The sequence below is a fragment of the Sinocyclocheilus anshuiensis genome, unplaced genomic scaffold (genome assembly GCF_001515605.1).
Source record: "Sinocyclocheilus anshuiensis isolate Anshui unplaced genomic scaffold, SAMN03320099.WGS_v1.1 scaffold145, whole genome shotgun sequence".
NCBI classification, from domain to species: Eukaryota; Metazoa; Chordata; class Actinopteri; order Cypriniformes; family Cyprinidae; genus Sinocyclocheilus; species Sinocyclocheilus anshuiensis.
The window spans coordinates 1,348,288-1,374,106 of NW_015537973.1; the positions used below are offsets into that span (position 1 = coordinate 1,348,288).

Sequence of the window (25,819 nt, forward strand, 5' to 3'; positions counted from 1 at the left end):
GTGTACAAGAAATCTCATGACTTTATTTTTGCTTATGAGTAGTGCACTACACTGAACATGACTGAAATAATTAGTTCATTGATTAGGATTGAAATATGTCCAGATTTCCTGCTTCACTGGCCTCAGGATACAGGTGGGTTTCTTGTGGATAGTCTTGTATTAGCACTATACAAATATCACTGAACTTAAATATGCCTTTTCTTCCCTGGCAGGGTCCAGCATTCTTCCTGGAAGATGGCAAATCAGCCATTTCACTAAATGATGCCCTGATGTGGGCGAAAGTAAACCCTTTCTCTCCGTTGGGGACGGGTATACGCCTCAACCCCTTCTGAGCACAAATACAACAAATGTGAGCAGTATTCTTGCTAGTCTGGCTCTGGAAAGGCGACAAGGCATCCATTTTCTCTCCGAAAGCTTGATGTATGTCATAAAACAAAAGAAAGTCAAATTGTGTTCAAATCAACATTATTTGAGGCTTTACCGTTCCATGCTGTGCTTACTTCATTCAGGATTGCAGCTTATATGCAAACAATCAGCAAAAGCAAGAGTGCTGCTGTAGTGAACATACAGTACACAAGGCCAACAGCACAAATGCGATATTTCTTTTATACAACAGTTCAGTAAACAAGAAATCAATATAAAGTAATGCAAGTTCTTTTGTTTCAAAAGAAGGCAAATGCATTTTTGACAAGCAACTAGACACTGATGCACTAACATAGGCAAGCAGAAGGATATGAAGAGTAAATATCTTCTCGTCACGCACAAGTACATGTTAATTTGATACAGGCCAACCAAATTAGAGCACCACAACTAACTGTTGTATAAAGAGAGATTTATGCTGGAAACAGTAATGAATGTTACATATGAAGCAGGATATGTAATGCCTTTCTTCCTTATCTTAAAACATAAGCGGGTTCAGGGATTCGGGTTTAGGTGTCACGTTCAGGTCTTAGGGTTGAGATCTGTAGCCCAAAGATTGTAATTCTAGGTGGTACTGTCACTGATATTATGGAGTTTGAGCATTTTCATCAAGCAGCCTGAATGTTTAGAAGATCTAGACATCTTTTAATTCAAGACTTACAGGGTATTCATCTGTACATTTTTGTTTGTGCATTTGATTTCACAAGAGAGACATATTAGTTAGCTGCAAAAGTTGTTTGCCATGTCTGTTGTCTGCTTTATATGAACAATATATTTACTGACTAGTGAATATACACTTATTACTTATTTTAGTAGAACCAAATACTAGAAATGAAACCTCATATTGTAACAATCACTATTTAATGTTACTTCATTTCATTCAGGAACTATTATGAATGGGTATACAGAGCAGGTCTGGGGCCAGATGTGTAATATTTCTATTCATAAAGTATGGCAACACTATTTACAAATAGTTAATAGGACATTAAGTCTTGCTGTTACATTCAAAATACTGTATGTCTAGATGAACTTAGGCAATAAGTTTGAGAAACTGCACCTATAGAGTGAGGAAGCAAGACATTTCTGCTTATACATAGCTATATGTTTGGAGTGCATTTCTGAAGTTAGGAAATAAAAGACAAAAAGTGTCGTTTGTATTGGTAAAATCATCAGTTGCAATGGCTGTCATACATAGCTGGGTATATGAAATGGTTTGGAGGAATTATTTTATGAAATTTTGGTTTTATGTTAGAAAATACAGATACAGAGACTATTTTCATCTAATTGCACTGTGAAATGTATTTATCTGTATATAGTTCTAGAATTTAGAATGTCTGAACTCTAAATAAAGCTCTAATGGGTGTACATAGCATATTCATATGATAATTGTTAATACGCAAAGAGGACAGCTACATGTCATATATTGATCCTGAAGTAGAGTCAGGCATTGGATTAAGCCAGGACCGGTCCAAATTCTGCATGCTTCAAGTGTCTCATCTGTTTATTTTGACTGATCATAAACATGCAAGGCAAGATAGAAGAATAGGCAAAACTGTGTCAATGATAAATTACCTTCTTTTTGTGACTATGATTTGATAAATACTATTAAAAAGGTGAAGTGTACAAGAAATCTCATGACTTTATTTTTGCTTATGAGTAGTGCACTACACTGAACATGACTGAAATAATTAGTTCATTGGTTAGGATTGAAATAATAATACATTTACAGTACCAACTGCCATGACAAAGAAAAGGGAGACCAATTAGATCATCACATTTTACATATCATTCTTTATTTCTATGCAAGTTACTGTGTGTATCATGCTTTGTTTTGGCAACAAAATGTTTAGCCAAAGTACAGTATTAGATTAGGTTTTCTGTTTTATTTTCAAAAGAGTTCAGGATGCAGTTAACTTGGGAAACTGAAAAAAAAAAAGATTTTGTGAAAGCTGTAGAGTTGTGCTTTTGGGATTTTTTTTTTTAGATTACTTTGATAAAAATATAAAATTCACTATACTGACATGCACTTCAATAATTTGATCCTGACGTGATAAATGTGTATCATATTAGGCATGCAGCTTGATATATAAGAATGTGCAGGTTAAAAATGACTAATTTACATTACTCTTGTTAAGATATTATTTACAAAAATATAACTGATGTTCATTGGTTGCACAAAAATATATCAGTTAAAAAAACATTTGAACTTAGAAGAAGTAAAATTAATGGCTAGCATGATTTTGCTTTTTGTGGACTGGTGGTCACAAACAAGACTGGGTGACCTTTTTGTGTATTAATGCACTTAAAAAAGCAGGAGGGGCTTTATGGTTGGAGGTAGATAATTTATCTGTACTGGAGGAAACTCTTGAGCAGAGTAGGCAGTTTGAGGTGTGGAATCAGATGCAGTCTGGATCGGCCCATGTAGTTTCGGATACTCAGTCTACACAGCTGACAGAGAGACCGCGGCGTGGCTATCAAGGAAGAGACAGTCAAAGTTAGCAATATCCCCCCTTTTAATAATAAAAAAATATATATATATATATATATACTGTATATAACTGAAAAAATGTTTTCATTATTATGTTCCCATCCATTTAAATTTATCACAATAATTTCTGTAATTTTAACTCAAACATTACAGTTTTAACTGAACATTTTCATAAATGAATTTAATTATAGTAGTTTACTCATTTCAACAGTAATATAGGCTATAATGTACAGAAGGTGCAACTTTGGAATGACTGACGTAGCATGTGAATGGGTGATTTCAGCACCAGACAATCTTTTAGCCTAAAATATTTCATCAATTCATCAAAGATAATTTTTTTCTTTAAGTTGCATTCAACATTCACACTAGACCCTGGCTTATTTCCTCAACCCATTCCCTCTCTTTCCTGTCAAAATCAACTGAGCAACATTACCCTCATAAAGAAGAAGCACAGCCTCTGCCGCACTGCTGGGTGGCGCTGTTTCTACCGGCCTTTGTAGCTCCAGGTTGCGAGCGTTGATGTTAGCGCCAAAGTCTAGTAGCACTCTGATGATTTCTGGACAGTCCTTCTGTGTTGCAGCGTGCAGCGGTGTGTCCAGGAAACGGCCCTTCTGCACATTTGCTCCTAAGAAAAACAAATTAATTTATGATAGGGTAAAATAAAAACTAAAGAACTAAGGTGAGATGACCTGACCACACACCAAAATACACCAAGTAACTGAATTTCTTTTTGTGTGTAGTTTGAACAGTAAAAGTGTGCAAAGAGCCACATCAAACTCACCTCCATCCAGAAGTTTCTGTGTACACTGGAGCTGCTGGGAGACACAGGCAATGTAGAGAGGTGTTCCTAGATGAGGGATGTTATAATCTACATCTGCTCCCCACGAGATGAGAGACTCTATACATGCTGTTCGGCCTGAGACAACAAACACATGTATGTTTACATTTTTGTAACCTCTGCTATAAATGTTTAGTGATTTTGCTTTCGCCAACCAGGGAGGCGAAATAGTGTAGTAATGGGTACTCACGTCACCAATGACGTTATGATTTTTGGATCACGTGTCACTTAAGGTACAGTTATGAGTACATCGGATAAGAAAGATTGGTGGGATATCTAACTTGTAGAACCTCTTTCTGTATTATCAACACAAGGAAGACACAAGTGTAATAAAAAAATCAATTTTATTAACAAAAGATAGGCACGACTTATCAACAACTACTAAATGAATACCATAAATGAAAAAGGAATAAAGTGCATAAGATGCATAAAATGCAAGTGATTAAGTTGGATGTTGCAATGGCAGAGTTACGATTTCTTATGAAAAGATAAACTGAGACTACTATCCTGTTGAAAAAAACAGCATATGCTGGTTAGGTATGTTTTGATGCATGGCAGCTGGTTTGAGCTGGTCCTTAGTTGGTCATGAGCTGGTTTAAGCTGGTTATGAGCTCATTTAAGCTGGTCATGTGCTGGTCCTAAGCAACTAGCTCCTGCTCAGGACCAGCTCATAACCAGCAAAGGACCAGCTTGAACCAGCTCAAACCAGCTGCCATGCTTAAAATCATACCTAACCAGCATATGCTGTTTTTTTTTTCAACAGGGCAATAAAGTGAAGAACCCTATTATGTATCAAACAAATAAATGAATCATTTGTTATCAGCTGACATCAACTATATAACATTTAATGCCACGGTCTCTGGAAGAGGTTTGGATAAGTGATATTTATGTTCTCTCAGTCAAGTGAACAGTCCGGTGGTGGTGACTTCTTCCACTGGTTGTGCTGGTAACAATGCAGTGGGCAAAGGAGCAGAAATCTGTTTCAACAACCATGAACACGAACTGCTGTAGGATGCTGATTTCCTGGAGCACCAAAAAAGTCTAAATCTGGAATGCAGATGTGGCCCTGGAGTAGGTGCAGAAGGTAATTTGCCTGGAATACGCAGACGAAAGTACCTTGAAGTGAAGGTTTGCTCGCTGGAGCTTCACCTTGTTGCAAATGTCTGTATGTCTTCTGCCTCTCTGGGCTAGAGAGTCAGAACTTGGTCAATCCACTTTGTCTCACTTGGACGTGCTGCATCTGTTGTTGTCTTGCTGGACAAAGACTCTGAACGTAGAGTATCTCTTTCCTTGCAGGCTGGAGGCCCAGAACGTGGTCCTATCTGTTACTGCCTCAAAAGCTGGAGACTCAAGACAAATGGGTCTGTTGCTGCCTTCCCAGTAGTGGGCTGCAGGCTCAGAACTTGTAGAGTCATTGTTATAGCTGCTATTGCCTCTTCCCTCATGGGCCAGAGACTCAGAACAAGTTTATCTGTAAGTGTCTCACTGGACGTGCCAGAGACTCAGAATAAGGAGTGTCTTTTGGAAGGGTACCTTTATCCCTTTCAGATGAGAAGGAGATTGCAATTTAACACTTCTCCATTTCCATGCTGTGATTAGCTGTTTCCATCAGAGCGGGGGAAAATAGTGTGGCTCACCCTTCTTTCCTTCTGTGGAACTTATTTGCATAGTCCAAACACAAAGTTAGAAAAATGAAAAATGTCACTAAAGTTTTACCTGTGCATTTCTCACTTTCCAAACCACAACCATGCTTTTGGCAATGTTACGAACGCATCAAGTCCAAACATGAAGATTGAACTGTCTTGTATGCATTTATTTGACCATTAACAGCTGAGTTTGTGTTAGATGTTGCACTACACATAGCTGTCACTGAGAATAATTATTTCTCTGAATAAGTATTAGATGGATGTGTTGTAGTTTCATCAGTTTTACGGTTTTAAAACATAGATATGAATGGATTTGGATGGATCTTTGTGATCTTTCTCTTTGTTTCACCCACTGCTGCGCTTCTGGAGTTCCTAAGGACTTTTTTATGGCGGTCACAGGCCAAAACCTTAGGAATCAGTCTCTAGGTGGGTGAAGGGCAGAAAGTCCTGTCGTTCCTTGGTACCAGAGGTCTTCTTCTTGCCCTCTAAGAGGTGCCTGGCTGTTGTCTTGCATCTTTATCTGATGGTGTTGGACAGTTTCCACCAGTAGTCCACCAATATCCAATCAAAATAGCAAACCTTTGTCCACTATAAACTGGCCATAAACTGGGCCCTGGAATGTGCTGTTCACTACAAATGCATTCAAATCAATTGATTTTTTGTGGTTAGATTAGAGCAGTTACCTGGCAAGCAGAATTACGTACCTTTGCTGGAGGCCTCATGAATTGGTGAAGGCTGGCACGCTTCTGCCTGTGGTTTTGCTCCATGTTCCAAAAGCACCTCTGTGCAGGTGACACTTCCTGCTGAGCAGGCGTTAAACAGCGGGGTCACGCCATCAATGGTCGTAGCATTCACCTGCCATGTACAAGAACATTTTAACAGCACACTCCACACAAACAGATCAAGCTGCCTTTTCAGTTTTCTACTATACAAATGTAGGATTTCTACCCATAACAGACACTGATATGCATGGAATCAATAAGCTGTGTTTTTTATTTGGGCATATATAAAATATGTATATGTTGCTGAAAAACCTGTAATATGTTGTTTAATAACTGTAACTCACATTGGCACCAGCTTCTATGAGAGCCCTGGCACATGCTACGTGATCTCCCAGACAAGCTTCGTGTAGTGGAGTCACATGATCAATGGTGATGATATTTGCACTGTAACCCTGGTAATATGGAGAAAAAACCCCAGAAAAATTATGTATTTTCTTTTTAAAAATGCTAACATATTAATTTGACCTATTTTTAGCTATTTCTGCTCCATTTATGTATGTGCATATGTTTGTGAACCTGTGCGAGAAGAGTCTTAAGCGCCAGAAGTCGACCCTGACACGCAGCTTCATGGAGTGGTGAACGATCCGCCCATGAACCTGTGAACACACATCAGATTATTCTTAATAATAAACAAATGTACTGACACCCAACTGTTTCCCATGACTAATAAATGCCCTTTCATCTCAGAAAAACAAACTACAAAATAACCTCAAAAAAGTTACATTAACATAATTTACAGCAACCATCATTTGCTGTATTTAAAAGCCAACCAAGAGCACCATGTAATTCAAAAGCTTTAAATACACCCACTCAGCCACAGCCAGACTTCATATAATTTCTAGTACATTGTAAAGTGAGAGTGGTGTAAGCACTGGTGATTTTGACACTGCCCACTGACAGCTGTTGAGCAGAGAGCCCGTGAGTGGAATTGCTGAAAATGGCAAAGCATTATCAACTAACATGAGAGTAGATCAGCTCTCTAGATACAATAAAGGTCGACTCATTTGAACTGTTGAGCCATTTGAACAGATTTCCCTGTGTTGCTTCGATACAAAATGTAAATGAAATGATTTCACTACATAAAATGCACAATAAAAATCGGGCTATGTTATCAGTATGTAGGAATAAAAGCAATATTATTCTCCTATAAAGGCAGCTATACTATTTCATGTATAAAGGATACACTTACAAAACACCTCACATAATAAAAGCCCATTTGCCCATTTACAAAAACTCAGTGGACGATCCATGGCATTCATTATTCCTGGGCAGCAAATGCCAGGGCTCTCCATTACTGGCAACGGGGCATTTTGGACAGCATGTCTTTTCTATTATGCGTTTGAGCGGAAGCCATTTCAGTGTCAAAGTATTCATTACCAGCTTTACTGGCGAGCAATAATTTTGTGCTAAAAAATCCTAAAATATTTTGAATAAAAAAAAGTTTAATTATCAAAAATCTATCTACCCATGAAATATATTGACAATTATTATTATAATTCTATATTTTTAACCCATCATTAATGTTAAATGTTTATTGTTAGATGCATAAACTTATCATAGTGTATTTTCAATTCAGATTTATTTGTAAAGTGCTTCTCAAAATTAAAATAAATAATAATTTCAAAGCAATGTGTTAAAAATGATCATGTTAAACAAATTTGATAAATATCTTAGTTAACAAGTTACCATCAATATCCCTAAGAAAATAATTATACTAATAAAAAAGTAGTTTTGTAAAATATTTCTTATTTTTTCTCATATTTTCCATAGATCCCCTAACACCTCCCTGAAACCTCCTGGGGGTCCTCAGTCTGCATTTTGAAGATTCCTCAATTAAACAACTGCATCAACCTACTGACCACATAAGCAACAACACAGCTACCAACAACACTGTCTTCAGACATTTTATATTTAGTCAGAACCAGAATCGTATGTGTAACAGAATAGTTGTGAGGGTGTTACATATGCCTTCATTCACAGTACTAGCAGCTCATACCATAGGTATGTATCTATTCACAGTGGACTGAGGAGATCTATATTTAGCAGGAGCTCAATCTAGCCACAACAACATATGACAACTGCCTTCTGCTACTGCCATTGCTGGCACAGAACGAGGCCTAAGAGCAATAGGTTCTGTTAAGTACCAAGGTCTCCGTCGCCCCACAGCACATCTAGCCATTGATACGAATACACCATAGCCTGTAAATGAAAGGACGGCTGTCATCTTGAGGCGCAAAAAAGCAGCCGTCTTCTCTTTTTAGTTTAGTTGAGCGAAGGAGATGAGTTACTGCCACTGAGATTCCACACTGACATGTGGAACTTTAGGTCACAGCTGTGCTTCAGTCAATTACAATGATACTAGATTATTAGATGCTAATATCATTTAATGATGCAATTTTGTGTTTTCTTTGGCATTATGCCATATAAAAAATAATTAGTTAAAATTACTTCAATAGTGACAATTTAGGTCAGAGAAACCGGCACTGCTCAGTATGAATGCTGGCTGTTTAACAGCAAAACGTCTTTATTGAGACTCTGTGAAAGCTTTCATGAATATTCCAGATCCTGTTCTGTTCATGTGACTACATCTGGGCTCCATGGAGACTAGGACTACTTGTAACTTCCTTGCTTAGCCTAAGCAGGAAAGTTACAAGTCAAAGACAGCACTATTCAACTATTCTCTGGCACACTGCAATTATAAAAAGGAATCCCTCCCCTACGCATTATAGGGTAAAAGACCAAGTCTAAAGCATAATGTAGAAGGAGTCCAAACACAACACATAATAGCCCATACTGTGTTTACTTGAACTCTCATGACCTTGCTAAGAGGGTTCAAATTCTGCCAACTAGAAATAACTAAACTTAGCTGTGTGCAGCAATAAAATCAGATAGATTTTTACTAGGGCTGCACGATAAATCGCATGCGATATTTAAATCATATAGGCTAAGGATTTCATATAGCCTAACACATGCTTTATCTTTAACTGTTAACATTAATTTAAGACACAAATAACTGTGTTTACGAGGATACTCGCAAAGACGGGCATTTTGACACATAACTATTGGGGGGCGTGGTGGCTTTGGCGATCGGCGCTCCAGTCAATCTACTCCACAGCCAATCAAAGGCCCCCTCCTTGCTCGGGCCCGGGGCTTCAGCCCCGCCTAGCCCTATGGTTAAAACGGCCCTGCATGGTAAACACATTACATAGTGCATGCTACTATTTTTATGTTCCTATACTTACTGCTACTGTTGCATAGTCTGCAAATAGCAAGACAGTTTTGTATTTGGGTTGTGGGGAATATAGGATACACTAACCAGGCTTTGGAACAAAATGTTATTTTTTTCTGCTCTACTGAGAATGATGCTTGCAGGTGTGCATGCTTCTGACTGACACTGTGTAAATTATGTAGTTAATATCCATCCTTAGTCCATTCTTTTTTTTTCATTCAATTTTCTTATTTTTTAACCATGAAAACATATTATTTATGTATAAGCTAAATATAAAACAATGTTTATGATATTAACCATAATATTAAGAATATCATATTAATCATATTATAATAAAATAATCATTTTTATATTATCCAATATTACTTAAAATGTTATTTGTCGTTTTACATAAAAGGTCCGCCCTTATACAAATGCATTACTGCAAGGTGACAGCAGGGCGCAATATAAAGGCACATTTATTTACACGTGTCGATAACTCACCTTGACTAATCAAAATACCCCAGCGCGATTTCTTTTTCTCAGAAAAATCGTCGACGTCCTCTCGCTTTCTTTTCTTGGGAGTATTTTCTGAGTACTCGGGTTCTCTGTAGGGAACTTCAGGCATGTTTGCATCAGCTCTGTGTACTCCTCTCTGGGGTAGAGCGACTGTGACTAGCGCCCCTTTTTGATTGGCTGCTCGGCTTGTTGTTGTTTCAGATCTCATTAGAGTCGCGTTGGCTAACTTATGAATATTAATAAGGTCACATTGACGTTGCTGACGTATACTTGACGTTGCTTGCTTCATTTTTTAGGAGCTTCTGGTCACGTAACGTAATTAATATTCACAAGCCGAGCCTTTGCCATAGTAGGAAAAATAAACGCCCACTTACTGCGATTACGCCTACTGGGCGCACGTCACGCAACGTACTTTATATTCATGAGATAAATATTCAACATAATACCAAGTCCGTGTCAGTAATACTATTTATATCTCAGGTTAAGATTAGAACGCTGCCACTATTATTCCGACGCAAGTAGCTAATAATAGAATCAGGATTCTAAATGGCTTTTTCACTTAACATTTATTAAAAATAGATGTAGGCCTATTGTAGAATTTGTTAGTTTTAAATTATTTTAATATTACAGTACGTCACACGTCCTTTTGCGTCATATAGCCAAACATTTCCGTTTGTCTGATGCTTTGTCTGTTGTTGTCAGAAGCCAAGCAGGTTGCGGATAATAATTGATAATGCAAGCAGTCATCTCAGTAACTTGTTTAGCATTTCACATCAGGTAAATTTGCATGTTATTAGGTCATAGTAAGGAATAATATAGGGCAAAAAAGACAAAAAGGAGTGAGAATCATACAGAGAGAGGATCATTTCTACAGACAAAATCACTCCATTTTTCTGTAGACTTCAGAGTGTCAAATTACAGATTAATTAATAAATATGACGGATGCATTACTATACAATTTTAATTTCAAAACGTTTAAATTGCTATTGCTTTTTCAACATTGTATTCAGTCAACACAGTCATTTAAAAATTCTGTGAGAAAATAATTTTCCTTAACTCAGTATTAGGTAAGAACACGCTGACCCAATTTTCTCAGTGTTACAAACTGGGCCATGCTGCAGAAGCTTTCTCTTTCACACCCTATACAATCAGTTAAAGTTTTACGTACCTTACAAAGAGACATAAAGACCCTATAGTGTCTCAGAACATGCTCCAAAATATATAGCCTCAATATGTCCCATTCTTGCGTACTTACTGTGCCCTTGGCCAAAATCATAGAACTCAGCTGCGATCCGGGCCGCCTCATTACGGTTTCCTTTAACCACATAGAAGTGGGTCAGTATGCTTAAACTGATCTTGACAAATAATTTGAAGCAAAAAAGGGCAAAAATCGAGAGATAGACGTTGGTATACTGTGAGCCGAAAGGCCGCTTCTCCAAAATCTCAGTCATTGCTGCTGCTCAGTGACAGTAAATGTTTTGGAATGGGATCCAGGGATGTGTTGTTGGGGATCATATGCCAGGCCGGCCCAGTTATTCCCCAAGGCAGCTGGGCCCAGAGAAGAGATGAGATAAGGCAGCTGTACTTATAACTAGTGGAAAATGGGCCACTTGACTGAGGCATAACAATAGGTGTCGTCATTTGTTGGGATGTTTGTCTCATGATACATAGTGATAGCTTTGTTTTCATTACGCTATTTGTATTGTAACATATTGTTGCTATAGAGCAATGTCTTCAGATTACTGTATTTTTGTTTATGAAACAAATGCCTCTTCACAGTCAGCCATGATTAATCCAATAACAGAAGAGTCACCAGGATGAAGCATTTGGTTGATCATCTGAGCTTTATCATATTTTGACAAGTATTAATACAGTGATTTTACGAAAAATAATTTTACAAACATTTAATTTTGCTTTTATATTTTTTTAAGAACTTGTAAGTGGTTCTGTGAAATGTTCATAGGCGATATTAATATTTCCAAGCACAACTGTACTAATAAACATTATAATAGATGAATCAGCTTCTCATAAAAGCCTATTATGGACAAATGTAAATATTTTGATTTATGTTGTACAAATTTTTATTATTTGGGGGAAATTCCACATACACAAATAGTCAGGGTTATTTCCTGCAGGAAACTTTTTTTTTTTTAATTAATGAGTTTTTGATTACTCAGTGGTTATTATGTGGTGTATATTTTTGTATTGCATATATATATATATATATATATATATATATATATATATATATATATACATTTGTATACCGTTGTGCACTTTCAAAAGTGTTTCACACTTTTCTTTCAATTGCAAAATAAACATAAGACAGGGAACATCCAACAACATAAGGCACATCCACTATAAATAATTAAAATAATCAACATAAACAATAATTATTATACTCACAACAATAACAACAACAATGAGGGGAAAAGAAAAAAAACACAACACAAGGAGTAGGAATCAATAGATGTACAAAAAGTATTTTGAGATAGGAGATAGGATTTTGAGAGAGGTAAAGAGTTTCAAACTCTCTATTTAGATTTTTAAAGTGCTTAAAGCTCTGAAACATTTTCACAAACTCACAAAGTAATATATTAAATGGTGGCTTACATTTTTCCATTTGCATGTACAAATATGAGATTTACCAAACAATAAAACAAAGTTGACAACATCTGAAAAAAAAAGAATTGAAATCACACTTAAAAAAAGAAGATATCTTGCAAAACAAATGAAGGAATTGTTTCCATTTTTACCGAATAACCAACTATGAATATCAAACCAGAATTTAGAAGCAACCTCACAGTAAAAGAATAGGTGATCAAGTGTTTCAGGAAAAGAAGAACAAAAACCCACCTCAAAAATAATTATTTTCTGTATAAAATCGCTAACAGGGTAAATCCTAAACATAATTCTGTCATCTTTAGTCTCCTTAACTTTGGAGCAACTGGGTGTGTAAGATAAAAGGTTACTACCGTTGTACACGTTACCCACATGAAAAAGAGGTTGCTCTTTGACTGTTCATGCAATTCTACTTCCTGACCACTGGATGTCAGTATGTACTTTCCAAAATGAAACAGGAAGTCGGTCTTGCTTCCGAATCATCGTTTAACTGCCTCACTTCCTGCTCTGAAGCTCCGCTCGGAGCTTTTCAATATATCTTTGTTTTGCATTACATTGTTTTAGTTTGATCAGAACTAGATTGAATCATGAATACGGTATTGTCGAGGGCGAACTCGCTCTTCGCCTTCTCTCTCAGTGTGATGGCAGCTCTCACTTTCGGATGCTTTATTACCACAGCCTTCAAAGACAGAAGCATACCGGTGGATATACACGTATCCAAAATCATGATGTAAGTTACCTGCATCGTTTCTGAGTCTGCGTCCACAGCATCGATATGAAATCAGTCTTAATCTCATCAAAAAATATTTGATATACAAGAGGCACCTCAGTCCATTTAGATTCCTTTGTTTTTGCAGCATATGGCACTTGTAGATGCTGCTGACCTGGCGGCCAATAGCAGTGCAGCACATCAGCTATGCAAATTAAATTAATATGTAGAGTTTTATGGTTTTATTCAACAATATTGTGAAACGCTGTCTGTGTCTGAAACTGTAAAAGAGAGTGAACACTAGGCCTATATTGTTTCTATAAGATTCCCTGTTAGCGTTTATTTTATTCATACTATTACTTTATTTACTTTAGTACATTTTAAATGTGCATGTAGGTTCATCTTGTCACACACATCTAAGCAGCAATGAGGCACTTTACTCGCCCTCTCATTCTTCTCATCCTTCTGTTTCCTTCTTTCTCCAGTAAAAATGTAGACGACTTCACAGGACCACGAGAGAGGAGTGACTTGGGCTTTGTGACATTTGACATTTCTGCTAATATCCTTTTGACATCATGTAGATGCAAAAATGAATTAATAAATAAAATGATAATTTAAAACCACTACTATGCTATAGTTTCTATGGAAGCTTGTTTCTGCTAGGGCTGTTGCGATAACCGCAATACTGCGCTATTGACGAGCAAACCACAGAGGAATGCAAGAACCGCGATTTTTGCGGTTTGTTTTTTTCATAGGGTTATGCCCTTCTCGTTTTACACTTCGTGCATGTGTACTGAATATTAAATAAGTTAGTAATGATAACATAATGTGTACCATGCTGATTTGTACTGAGGCTCGTAATAATTAACAGAAAAAAAGATGAGAAAGTGCATCCTTTCTGAAAACAATACAAAACTTTAGCATAGCATCTTGTGATCACTGCTATGCTTTCGGACAAATGTGCATAGGCTAAATCACATAATAAACACGCTTATAATTCTTAATAAATGAAAAGAACATATTCAAATATGATCCTTTAGCCTACTGTTAAATGCGATTGCCGTTATTATTGAATTTCATTCGTCCCAGTTATGATTTATGCGCAGTTGTTCACGGAAAAGTGAGCAAGACACGACAGTTACAATATATTATGATTGTTAAAAAAGAAAAAAGACATCTAACCATCATAACCAAATTAGGCTACATTTATTGTCATATTAAATATCTCAATACACATCATTAGATATGACATTAAGCACAACTTGTGTAGATTTATTTAGTAAAAAGGCTTGATTGATTCATTTTGGCGTATATTTGTATACTTTTACTATTTAATCAATCTCAGTAGGCGTTAATTTTGTGTCGCTAGACATTTGCATCACTAAGGCTAAATTATGCCTAAGTCTTTCTTTGGCCTGCGCTCTGGAAATGATCAGTTAATTCTGCTAAACTTGAATTAAAACTGAAACTAAACTATATAAAATCTAAATAAAAATGCGTTCACAAAATAAAAACTAAACTAACTAACAACAATATTAATGACACTAATAAAAACTAAACTGAATTGTATAGCAAATTTGAAAACGATATTAAAATAAAACTAATTGAAAAATTCAAAACTATAATAACCTTGATAGGTACTCCTGTCCAAGGAAAGCCAAATCTGTCTTCGCATCGACGCATTGGTCAGCTGAGCCTTTTAACGGGGTGCTCAAAGTTAAAATGATTTCAACAGCGTTTTTAATTTTGTCTCTTTGAATGAATCAGCGTTTTTGAACTTGTAGTTGAATGAATGTTTAAAGACTCACTCAAAGACAGTCCCTTTCCACCACCTTGTGGCACAACAATGTAACTGCACTGACTGACAGCCCGTCTAGAACGCGCGCAGGTGGAAATATCAATAGAAAGTCTCTTGTCCAGTCGGATTCGAGGATCAGAACAAACTGTTATACATATAGGCTAACTATTGCCTAACAATCTTATTGTCAGGTTTATGTTCTGTTATGTGGATCGTTATTTTGTCATTCTCTTCTGTTTACTTCACTTCCTGTTTCAACGCTATTTGGTTTCGGTTTCATTAGTTTCTGAATATGACCTCGTTATATCGTAACACATACACACACAGATTATATATATATGGCGATAATACTGCATACCGTGCTATTAAGCCACTCAAAATTACCGCAAGGGAAATTCCTTCACCGCGACAGCCCTAGTTTCTGCCATGAGATTAAAACAATAATAATAAGGGTAATTGTGACTGACAATTCAGACTTTTTTTTTTTTTGAAATTCAGAAAAGTCAGAATTGCAAATTGTAAATCAGAATTGCGAGAAAAACAAAGTTAGAATTCTGAGTTTAAATCCAGCCATGAAATCTAAAATTGAAAAGGTAATTGTGACTTTTTGTACTTTGTAATTCTGAGTTTATATCTCAGAAATGCGAGGGAAAAGTCATAATCGTGAGATAGAATCTTGTAATTCTGAGAAGAAAAGTTGGAATTACCTTTTTTTATTTTGTATCTCATGGTGGAAAAAAGTTTCAGATTTGTAATTCTAATGTAAAAATGTCCTTTTTGTAATGTTTCTCTATTCACTGTTTTATGTTTAGCATTATTTCTGCAAATGTAATTCCTGTGTAAATGCATTTATGCCACATCAGTGCACCATTCATCAGTCTTTGTAAATGCATTTTTGTGGTGTGTGCCACTTCAGATGTCAGTTTTGCAGTGCAGTTTACACATAGAACTAGATTTACATTATTTGCCTTAACCACTTTTTAACATCTGCAGCCAATATTTGACTGGAATGTAAAGGAGCTCTTTCTTTACCTAACTGCTGAATATTCAACCAAAAGCAATGTAAGTCTTGACCACTTCAGTCTGTCCATAGATCAGTGGGTCTGGCCAATATAATTAACTGTTTTGTTCATGAAAATTTGTTGAGAGCTGAGTATGTGTTGTGGTGTAGATTGTAATATTTCAGACCTGTTTGTGATTTTCAAATCAGTAGAGTCTTTATCCCATATTAGGCACTGAACCAGGTGGTGCTATGGGACAAGATTGTCTTGAGAGGTGACAACACCAAACTAAACCTGAAGGATGTTAAATCCAAGTACTTCTTCTTTGATGATGGGAATGGTCTAAGGTTAGTACCTTTTTCTTTCATTATTTTTTTTATAAACTTGTTTTCTGCCAAATTTGATGTGCAATTAATTTGTAATTAATCAATCATATATAATTAATCAGATTAATTAATATATATATATATCAATATATTTACATTTGTAATACTCTGACAAAAATCTACACCCTATTTGAGCTGAATGAATATTGACAATGTGTCAACCTTGTTTGGACTATAGATATTTGACATGAAGAATTTAAAGGGTTAGTTCACCCAAAAAATTAAAATTAGCCCATTATTTACTCACCCTCAAAGTACCCCAGGTGTATATGACGTTCGTCTTTCAGACGAATCCAATCAGAGTTATATTAAAAAATTATATAAAAAAAGAAAGTCATATACACCTAGGATGCTTTGAGTGTGAGTAAAATACAGGCTAATTTTCATTTTTGGATGAACTAACCCTTTAAAAGTATAGACATGAACCTATCTCTCTTATATCTATTTTCCCTAATACAGGGCGAATAAGAACATCACTCTTACTCTCTCATGGAATGTGGTGCCAAATGCTGGAATCCTGCCATTGGTCATGGGATCAGGACACAAGAGTCTGGCCTTCCCTGAAACATATGAAACATCAAAGAGCTACTGAACTGTTCCAGTCCATCCCAAACCATATTTGTAAATGTTGGGCTCTGTACCGGTTTTAATAAAAGTTGACAAATTGTTTTAAGGAGTGACTGTTGTTTAAGGGGGTTATGAAAATAAACTTGTATATTTCACGGTATATGACTAATTTTTATTAGGGATGGGCATTCCAAGCAAAAATAATATTCGAAAATCGCTGGGTATTATTCGATTATTATTCGAAAATCGCACCCCTCTCCCGCATGCACGCACAAGTACCCATAAACAGAGAGAGGGGGGATTCAAGCTTTCAATCTGTATAATAAACTGTATAATGATCGAGATTCGTGATCACATGTACGGAGCAGCACTCGGCAGTACTTACCACACATTTTACAAGATTATATGTTTGTCAGTGGTGCTCAGGATCTGCAAATCATTCGCCATCATCCCATCAGTCATCTCTCCTTACTCTGTTTATGTGGTAAGTGAAATGTTAACAGGCTACCGTTAGCAAGCGGATAACCATGTCCCTTTAATCGCTCTGTAGAACGCGTTATTTGTTTTCCGCGCCTTTCTGAATACGGATTCAGCCACACCTCTAACCCAGCCAGGAGTGTTTGTGGTCCGCACAGAGCTCTTATTTGACATCGTCCCAAGTTATTGTAACCATTATATGCTACACAAGTCTTTTTTTTTTTATGCCATGCAGGTCTACAGTGTGCGCGTGAGACAATGTGTTCTGTTGTTTTTGACAGCTTTTAGGTGCGCAGCGCCACCCTCTGCTTACATGAACGCGTCACCACCGCATCAGCACGAAAAACAAGGGGACATTTTAAAGGGGTCATATGTTGCTAAAAAGAACATTATGTTGTGTATTTGGTGTAATGAAATGTGTTTATGCGGTTTAAAGTAACAAAAAAACACATTATTTTCCACATACTGTACATTGTTTCTCCTCTATGCCCCGCCTTTTTGAAACGCGTCGATTTTTACAAAGCTCATCGGTCTGAAAAAGCAAGGTGTGGGCATTTGTAAGCTGAATTCTGTATTAAAACTTAATATGAATGGGGAGGTGTCTGAAGATTATGTTAAAATTTCTAATTATATATCAACCTTTTATCAGACGTTATATAGTAAAGAAGATGATGGCAATACAAGACTTTTTTTAGAAAGCATTAAAGCAAATGCTAAATGTATAGATCAGGATAGTATGATGTCGTGCGACAAAGATATTTCTATAGAAGAAGTTAGATTTGGGATCAGTAAATTAAAAGACAATAAATCTCCCGGTAACGATGGTTTGGTCAGCGAATTTTACAAGGAATTTCAAGAACAATTATCTGAGTTTTTATTATGTGTGTTTAATGAAGCTATAGAACGTGGTGAGTTACCTCCATCATTATGTCAGGGATTGATTAGTCTGATACCAATTTTATTAGGGATGGGCATTCCAAGCAAAAATAATATTCGAAAATCGCTGGGTATTATTCGATTATTATTCGAAAATCGCACCCCTCTCCCGCATGCACGCACAAGTACCCATAAACAGAGAGAGGGGGGATTCAAGCTTTCAATCTGTATAATAAACTGTATAATGATCGAGATTCGTGATCACATGTACGGAGCAGCACTCGGCAGTACTTACCACACATTTTACAAGATTATATGTTTGTCAGTGGTGCTCAGGATCTGCAAATCATTCGCCATCATCCCATCAGTCATCTCTCCTTACTCTGTTTATGTGGTAAGTGAAATGTTAACAGGCTACCGTTAGCAAGCGGATAACCATGTCCCTTTAATCGCTCTGTAGAACGCGTTATTTGTTATCCGCGCCTTTCTGAATACGGATTCAGCCACACCTCTAACCCAGCCAGGAGTGTTTGTGGTCCGCACAGAGCTCTTATTTGACATCGTCCCAAGTTATTGTAACCATTATATGCTACACAAGTCTTTTTTTTTTTATGCCATGCAGGTCTACAGTGTGCGCGTGAGACAATGTGTTCTGTTGTTTTTGACAGCTTTTAGGTGCGCAGCGCCACCCTCTGCTTACATGAACGCGTCACCACCGCATCAGCACGAAAAACAAGGGGACATTTTAAAGGGGTCATATGTTGCTAAAAAGAACATTATGTTGTGTATTTGGTGTAATGAAATGTGTTTATGTGTTAAGGTGTTTGCCATTATTTTTGCAGAAAGATTAAAAAAATGCTTAGAGCAAATTATAGATGATTGCCAATCAGGATTCATGAAGGGCAGACATATAAGTAATAATATTCGTTTGGTCCTAGATTTAATTGATTATAATGAGTATATTGATAGTGAAAGTTTTATATTTTTTGTAGTTTTATATGTTTTATCATTTATGTTTGAGACTTCTTTAAAGTGATTTCTTTAAAAGGGCCATTTATACTTTATATAATGGGTGTAATAGCTCAGTAAAACTTGCAAATGGCACTACCCCCAGATTTCTCTTAGAAAGAGGCATAAGGCAGGGATGCCCAATATCTCCTTTTTTATTTTTACTTGTAACCCAGACAATGACTCTTTACATTAACAAATATAATTTTCATGGAATCAGGATTTTAGAAAGAGAAGTAAAATGCTGTCAATTAGCAGATGATACAACAATATTTGTTAGAGATTCATTAGAAATTAAAAATGTGATTGATTGTTTGAATGACTTTTCATTGGTCTCAGGGTTAAAATTAAATTTAAACAAATGTGAGTTGTTCCCTCTGAAAAATTGTGAACTTCTTGATATTAATGGCATCCCTGTAAAGAATGTTGTTACCTATTTAGGAATCAAAATATGTAAAGATGAAAATGAAAGGGGACAGCTTAATTTTCAACCTGTGGTTCAAAAAGTTAAAAAAATCGATTTCATTTATAGTTAATGAGAGACCTGTCAATGAACGGTAGAATTATTTTAAAACTGAATGTTTATCTCGTCTGCTCTATCCTGCTATTTCACTAGAAGTCCCTACTAACATCATTAAAGAAGTGGATAAAAATCTTTACAATTTCATTTGGAGAAATAGATCTCATTACGTTAAAAAAGGTACCTTAACTAATTCGGTTGGTAATGGAGGCTTAAATGTGCTTGACTTCAGCACATCAAATGCAATTTTAAAGAATAGATGGATCAAGAATTTTTTTCAATATAAAAATAAAATTTGGTACTAATTCCTAATCTAATCTTTGAAAAGATGGGTGGTGCTGCTTTTCTGTTGCAATGCAACTTTGAAATAAGTAAGATTCCAGTTAGATTAAGTAATTTTCACAAGCAGGTGCTACTCTCATGGATGCTTATATATAAGCATAATTTCTCTCCAAATAAATGTATAATTTGGAATAACAGGTATATAATGTTTAAACATAAAACTTTGTTTTTTCAAAAATGGGTAGACAATGGTATTATATTTGTTAAACAGTTATTTAATGAAAATGGGCACCTGTATACCTACATAGAATTTCTTCAAAGGTATAATATTCCAATAATCCCTAAAGAATATTGTATAGTGTTTGATGCTATACCATCCAGATTAAAATGTCTGTTTAAAGGAAATGTGAATAAGGAGACTGTGAGTCAGACCTGATGTTGCAATTAATAGAGTTACTATTAATGATAGAAAATTGAATAATTACTCTATCAGGAAGTTACTATTTAGATACAGAATACAGCCCAATATCTTCTAAAACATACTGGCATTCTAAATTTGAGTGCATTGACTGGAAATATGCATGGTTGCTGCCTAAAAAATATTGCATAACAAATAAGGTGAGAGAAGTACTCCATACTCCATCTGGTGTACCCTGTTAAAACTCTTTATCTTAGATTTCGTACTGATGTAGATGTTATATGTGATTTCTGTGGGACTGAGAAAGAAAATGTTGTGCACTTATTTTGTAACTGCATTTATAGCAAAATGTTTTGGATAGATTTGGAATGAGAGATAGGAAAAATTGAAATCGCATCATATGACCCCTTTAAAGTTGTCCAAATTAAGTCCTTAACAATACATATTACTAATCAAAAATTAAGTTTTGATATATTTACGATAGGAAATTTACAAAATATCTTCATGGAACATGATCTTTACTTAATATCCTAATGATTTTTGGCATAAAATAAAAATGTATAATTTTTACCTATACAATGTATTTTTGGCTATTGCTACAAATATACCTGTGCTACTTATGACTGGTTTTGTGGTCCAGGGCCACATATAGGACATTATAAAATTATATAGCATGTAATTTTGACATTATAAGAAGTGGTTTAAAAAAAACATAATTAGACTGACATATACAGTAATACAGCTGTTTACACAAAGTAATCCAGTCTTCTGAAGTGATATAATCAATGTATGATGAACAGAGCAATCATTGATCAGCTTATGTATACAGAGTCCAGATCACACTGATAACAAAATCTAAGTGTTCTTGTGTTGATGATGATTTGGGCTCTGTAAACAGCAGACATTTTTCAAAATATATGGGTTGGAATTTTGTGTTGGAAAATTTCTGCATAGAGCAGCTCAAGAAGATCTCAGACAGAGGGAAAGTCATGGAAATTCATCTTCTCTCAGAAACCAGTACATTATCATCTCATATCATGGAGAACATCATATTAGAAATGTCTTAGGAATGGATGCAGGATCATTTTCTCTTGATATGAGAATCACACTGATCATGTCTGTTCATTTCCGCAGTCACATTTACCAACATTGTTCCCAGGACTATGAACGACTTCCTACAATGTCAGAAAAAAAAAGTCAGAAAAAAACAAAAAACAAGCAGAAAACCTCACTGAGTGTGTTCATGTTCTTCCTGTAGAAGGTGAAAGAAGAGTTTTATAATTGATTATGTAAATTATATATCTGGTATTCTGTACTGAAACACTGATGATACACTGAACATGAAGAGTTCTACCGCATAAAAAGCTCAAACAGATTCATAATTCCTGATTCTGATGTGTTTTATCTCCATCAGATTCCCATCAGCTCACTCTGGATCTGAACACAGTGAATAAAAACCTCCGTCTGTCTGAGAGCAACAGAGTGATTACTCATACTTGCACAGTCCAGCTGTATCCTGATCATCCAGACAGATTTGAGATTTTGTGTCAGGTGTTGTGTAGAGAGAGTGTGTGTGGACGCAGTTGCAGTAGAGTGGAGTTAGTGTGTTTATATCAGTGTCATATAAGAGCATCGGCAGGAAGCGATCGGGTGATGATTGTTTGTTTGGACGTAATGATCAGTCTTGGAGTTTGTCCTGTTTTCCTCCAAATACTCATTCTGTCACAATAAGATAGAGACTGGTCTCCCTGTGAAACCCATGAGCAGTAGAATAGGAGTGTATGTGGATCACAGTGCAGGAATTTTGTCCTACTACACTCTGTAGTAATTTTGTCACTCTGACACAATGAGCCTCATCCACACAGTCCAGACCACATTCACTCAGCCGCTCTATCCTGGGATTTATGTTTGTCCTGGATCATCAGTGAAACTGTGTTGATGAATCAGAATAGTTTGACAAGAGATTCTACCCATAATGCATTGAGCTGCATGATAAATCAGTAACAGTGAGATGTTATGAAGTCTCTTCTTTACATTAATACTGCAGCTGAACTTCTGTCAGTGAAATAACATGTCAGAATAAATGTGTGTAATAAATTCTCATATAGACAGTAAGATTAGTGTGTGAGTCTTGCTGAGTGACTATGTGTTTCTGTGCTTTTCTCAACCTACAATTGAGCCTATGACTTCACAACCAGCACGACTATAGTATAAAAGGGCACCAGGAGAATACGTCATCCTCTTCTTCATCTTCACTGCTGTTTGTTTATGCCCTTATGGTATAACTGGTGAAACTCTCCTCTCTCTATGAGAGTGATCTTGAGAACACCTTTTCCCTGAGGTATGAGTGTGATTGTACTCCCTTCATTACTGAAGACCCTGTTATTAGGGGCTTTCGCACCACGTAGTTCTAAGAACTTAGTTTTAGGAACTAGCCAGCAGGGTGGTTCCTAGAGAACCAATTTCTCCCTTGGGTCGTTTTCCTGGTTGCATTCACACCGGCAGCAGGATCTTTGAAGTGGCCAACAGCGAAGTCTTTATGCGTGGGATTTACATACGTCAACAACCGGTGAATGGAGGACGCCATGATTGGAGCTATTTTTGTTGTGTGTTTTGGGTTTCGTTATAACGGAGATGGAATGTAAATGCACAATTTACGTGACTGAAAGAGCAAAAAGTTGGGCTAAGAGACGAAATCTCCTATGACAACTTGCAGTGTTACATATCGAGGCTGAGAAAAGAACACAATACTGCAGACAAACAGGTAAATGCCGTTATCACTGTTTTCCATGTTCATGGAGTAAGTATTTTTACATGGCTTTTTAAAAGTGCCAGGTAGACGGTGTTTCGTATGCGTTTGGCCAATCAGTGTACACTTACGTCACTGGTAGTTCCTATAGAACTGTTTTAGACCCTACTCTGAAGAAGTTCCTAGAACTAAAACCGTTCCTAGTTCCTGTGGTGTGAACATGCCAAAAAGCGGGTACTTCTGCCAATAGTTCTAGGAACTATGAAAAGGTTCCTCCGGTGCAAAAGCCCCTTGTAAAAAAGTTTGTAGATCGGGAAGATGGAGGTGGGAACCGTCGGACATTTAAACATAATTTAATAATAAAATAAACACAAAACTGAAAATAGCACGACAGTCCCTCACGGACTACTGCCGTGCACAAACAAAAAGCTCCTCCATGGGACTCGAGACCGGTGAGTGGCGCAGGTGTCGCTCATTATCATTTACTCCACCGGCCTCGCTCCGCTCCCACGGCTCTCGGCTCCGCCCCACTCGTCACACCCCTATTGAGTATTTGCTCTGAGGAGCCCTATCATGTGCATAAATGGCTTTGGGTTCGAAGTTGCAGCCATACCGGGTTGCTAGGACTCGGGCTGGCCTCCCTGGTATATTGCCCTTGTGGTCAAACTGGCATTGTTCCCCTTAGTCCTAAGGGCTGCTTAAAGTGCCCCTATTATGGGTAATGAAAGGTTCATATTTTGGTTTTGGGAGTCCCCAACAACAGATTGACATGCATGCAAGGTCAAAAAACACTTTAATTGTCTTATAATATGCATTTATTTTTACCTTATTTGCTCAACGACTCCCAAACGATTCGCTCAACGATTCATTTTTCCAAACCCCTCCTTTGCGTGACGCTAATCTGTGGTGATTGGTTGATTTAATTTCCATTTCATAATAAAAGCTGCGTTTGTGAGTGCAGTGCTGCTTTGTGTACAACCGTTTTTGGGGAAACCGCTATTTTTACAACTCCAAAAGCGGCACCTAGTGGTAATTTTCATTTAGACCAACGCGAAAAGACCAACAAATGGGCGGGCAATATGCTAATGTTTCATGTTGACGGTAACATGAAACGGCTTGGGATTCGTTTTAAAAATGACTCGTTTCAATGATTCAGAGTCGACTCTTTCTTTTGAGAGACAATAACTTTATACACGGTGCACTTTCAGATTTAAAACTTTGCAGGATGTTTTCATTCACTTAGAGTTGTGTTACACACTGCATGAAAGGTAATTTTCAAAAATCCATAATTAGAGGCACTTTAAAAGCCCGCCACACCTATGAGCCCCTTCAACAGGCTCCTTCCCAGCTTGTTTGAGCTTGGCAGTGCTCCCCTCTCTCTAGAGGGTCGTCTATGAACATGCCGATCTCGGGAGATCTATCATGCACATAAGCTGAGCGTGTGAGTTTTCCTCTCTTTCTGAGAGTTGAGTACTCCGCTCCCTAGAGCTCCATGAAGCAGTCATGCCAGGTTGCTAGGTCTCTTTTTGGCCTCCTTGATGGACTGCCTATGGTTGAGTTTGGCATTGCTCCCCTCACTTCAGAGAGTCACCTATGAGCACACTGCTCCCAGGAGCCAAGTTATGTGCATAGGTTGAACATGTGAGTTATCCTTTCGATCTGAGAGTTGAGTACTCCACTCTTTTCAGCTCCGTGAAGCAGTCATACCAGGTTGATAGGCGTTCCTTGGCCTCCCTGATGAGATGCCCTTTTGTTTGAGCTTGGCAGTGCTCCCCTCTCTTCAGAAGGGTCGGCTTCTCCCAGATTGAGCATGTAAGTTCTCCTCTCGATATGAGAGTTGAATACTCCACTCAAAAACTCACCTGTCTGTAGCTTTCTAGTAACCCTTAGACCTTTATTAGTATGTTCAGGTGTTTGATTAGGGTACGCTCTGAGGCTGAGCATGTAAGTTCTCTTCTTATTCTGAGAGTTGAGTACTTCACTCCCTGGAGCTCTGTGATGAAGTCATACCAGGTTGCTAGGCCTCCTTTTGGCCTCTCTGATGCTCTACCTTCATGGCACTGAGTGCTTTGTGCCCTTTCTAAAATCCATGTTTATGGTAAGCGCACACACTGAGCATCTAGTGCACTTTCTAAAATCCATATATACTGTATTGTAAGGGTTACGCGCTGCGGGCATCAGACCAAGGTTTCTCACCTTGGGTCCCACTCTAGGTGTGTATTGTCATTGATGCAAATGACAAATGCTTCCTGCCTGGGCTGGGGTGCGGCCAGTGATGGCTATCCAGCTCAAGGGATCTGGAGAGAAGACTCTATGGGAAGTCTCCATCTCTGGTCCAGTGGAAGGTATTTATTGCCAATTCATTGCAATTCCCTTTGCACTGGACACCCTTTTGTCTTATCTACAAGTCAGAGACTGATTGTGGGCTATCCTGTAGCCCCCCCCTGGTAGAATTAGGGGTAGATGTATGAACTCCCCCTAGGTGAGAGAACAAGTTCTGGTAAT

The 25,819-nt window shown here is 37.2% G+C and overlaps 2 protein-coding genes and 1 long non-coding RNA gene across 4 annotated transcripts; 2 read left to right on the top strand and 1 right to left on the bottom strand.

Annotated features, from left to right (window-relative positions):
* The first annotated feature begins 95 nt into the window (after positions 1 to 95).
* LOC107670953 (uncharacterized) lies at positions 96 to 1,811 on the top strand. Its single transcript, XR_001632140.1, has 2 exons — positions 96 to 133; positions 213 to 1,811. It is a non-coding gene; the product is annotated as an uncharacterized LOC107670953 (long non-coding RNA).
* A 284-nt stretch (positions 1,812 to 2,095) lies between these two features.
* Positions 2,096 to 11,361, bottom strand: LOC107670925 (ankyrin repeat and SOCS box protein 5-like). 2 transcript variants are annotated; one of them, XM_016463756.1, is made up of 7 exons: positions 11,157 to 11,361; positions 6,691 to 6,770; positions 6,459 to 6,566; positions 6,097 to 6,247; positions 3,690 to 3,824; positions 3,342 to 3,533; positions 2,096 to 2,891 (listed from the first exon to the last, which is right to left on the bottom strand). In XM_016463756.1, exons 1-7 carry the CDS (start codon positions 11,350 to 11,352, stop codon positions 2,764 to 2,766), a joined length of 990 nt encoding a protein of 329 aa, XP_016319242.1. In that variant the 5' UTR covers positions 11,353 to 11,361; the 3' UTR covers positions 2,096 to 2,763. The 2 variants fall into 2 exon arrangements, with proteins under 2 accessions (XP_016319242.1, XP_016319236.1); XM_016463750.1 differs by lacking the exon at positions 11,157 to 11,361 and adding an exon at positions 9,887 to 10,144.
* A 1,622-nt stretch (positions 11,362 to 12,983) lies between these two features.
* On the top strand, positions 12,984 to 17,263 carry spcs3 (signal peptidase complex subunit 3). The gene is made up of 5 exons (XM_016463764.1): positions 12,984 to 13,253; positions 13,718 to 13,791; positions 16,016 to 16,092; positions 16,263 to 16,378; positions 16,877 to 17,263. The coding sequence occupies exons 1-5, from the start codon at positions 13,111 to 13,113 to the stop codon at positions 17,007 to 17,009; spliced, it is 543 nt and encodes a 180-aa protein (XP_016319250.1). The 5' UTR covers positions 12,984 to 13,110; the 3' UTR covers positions 17,010 to 17,263.
* The last annotated feature ends 8,556 nt before the right edge of the window (positions 17,264 to 25,819 follow it).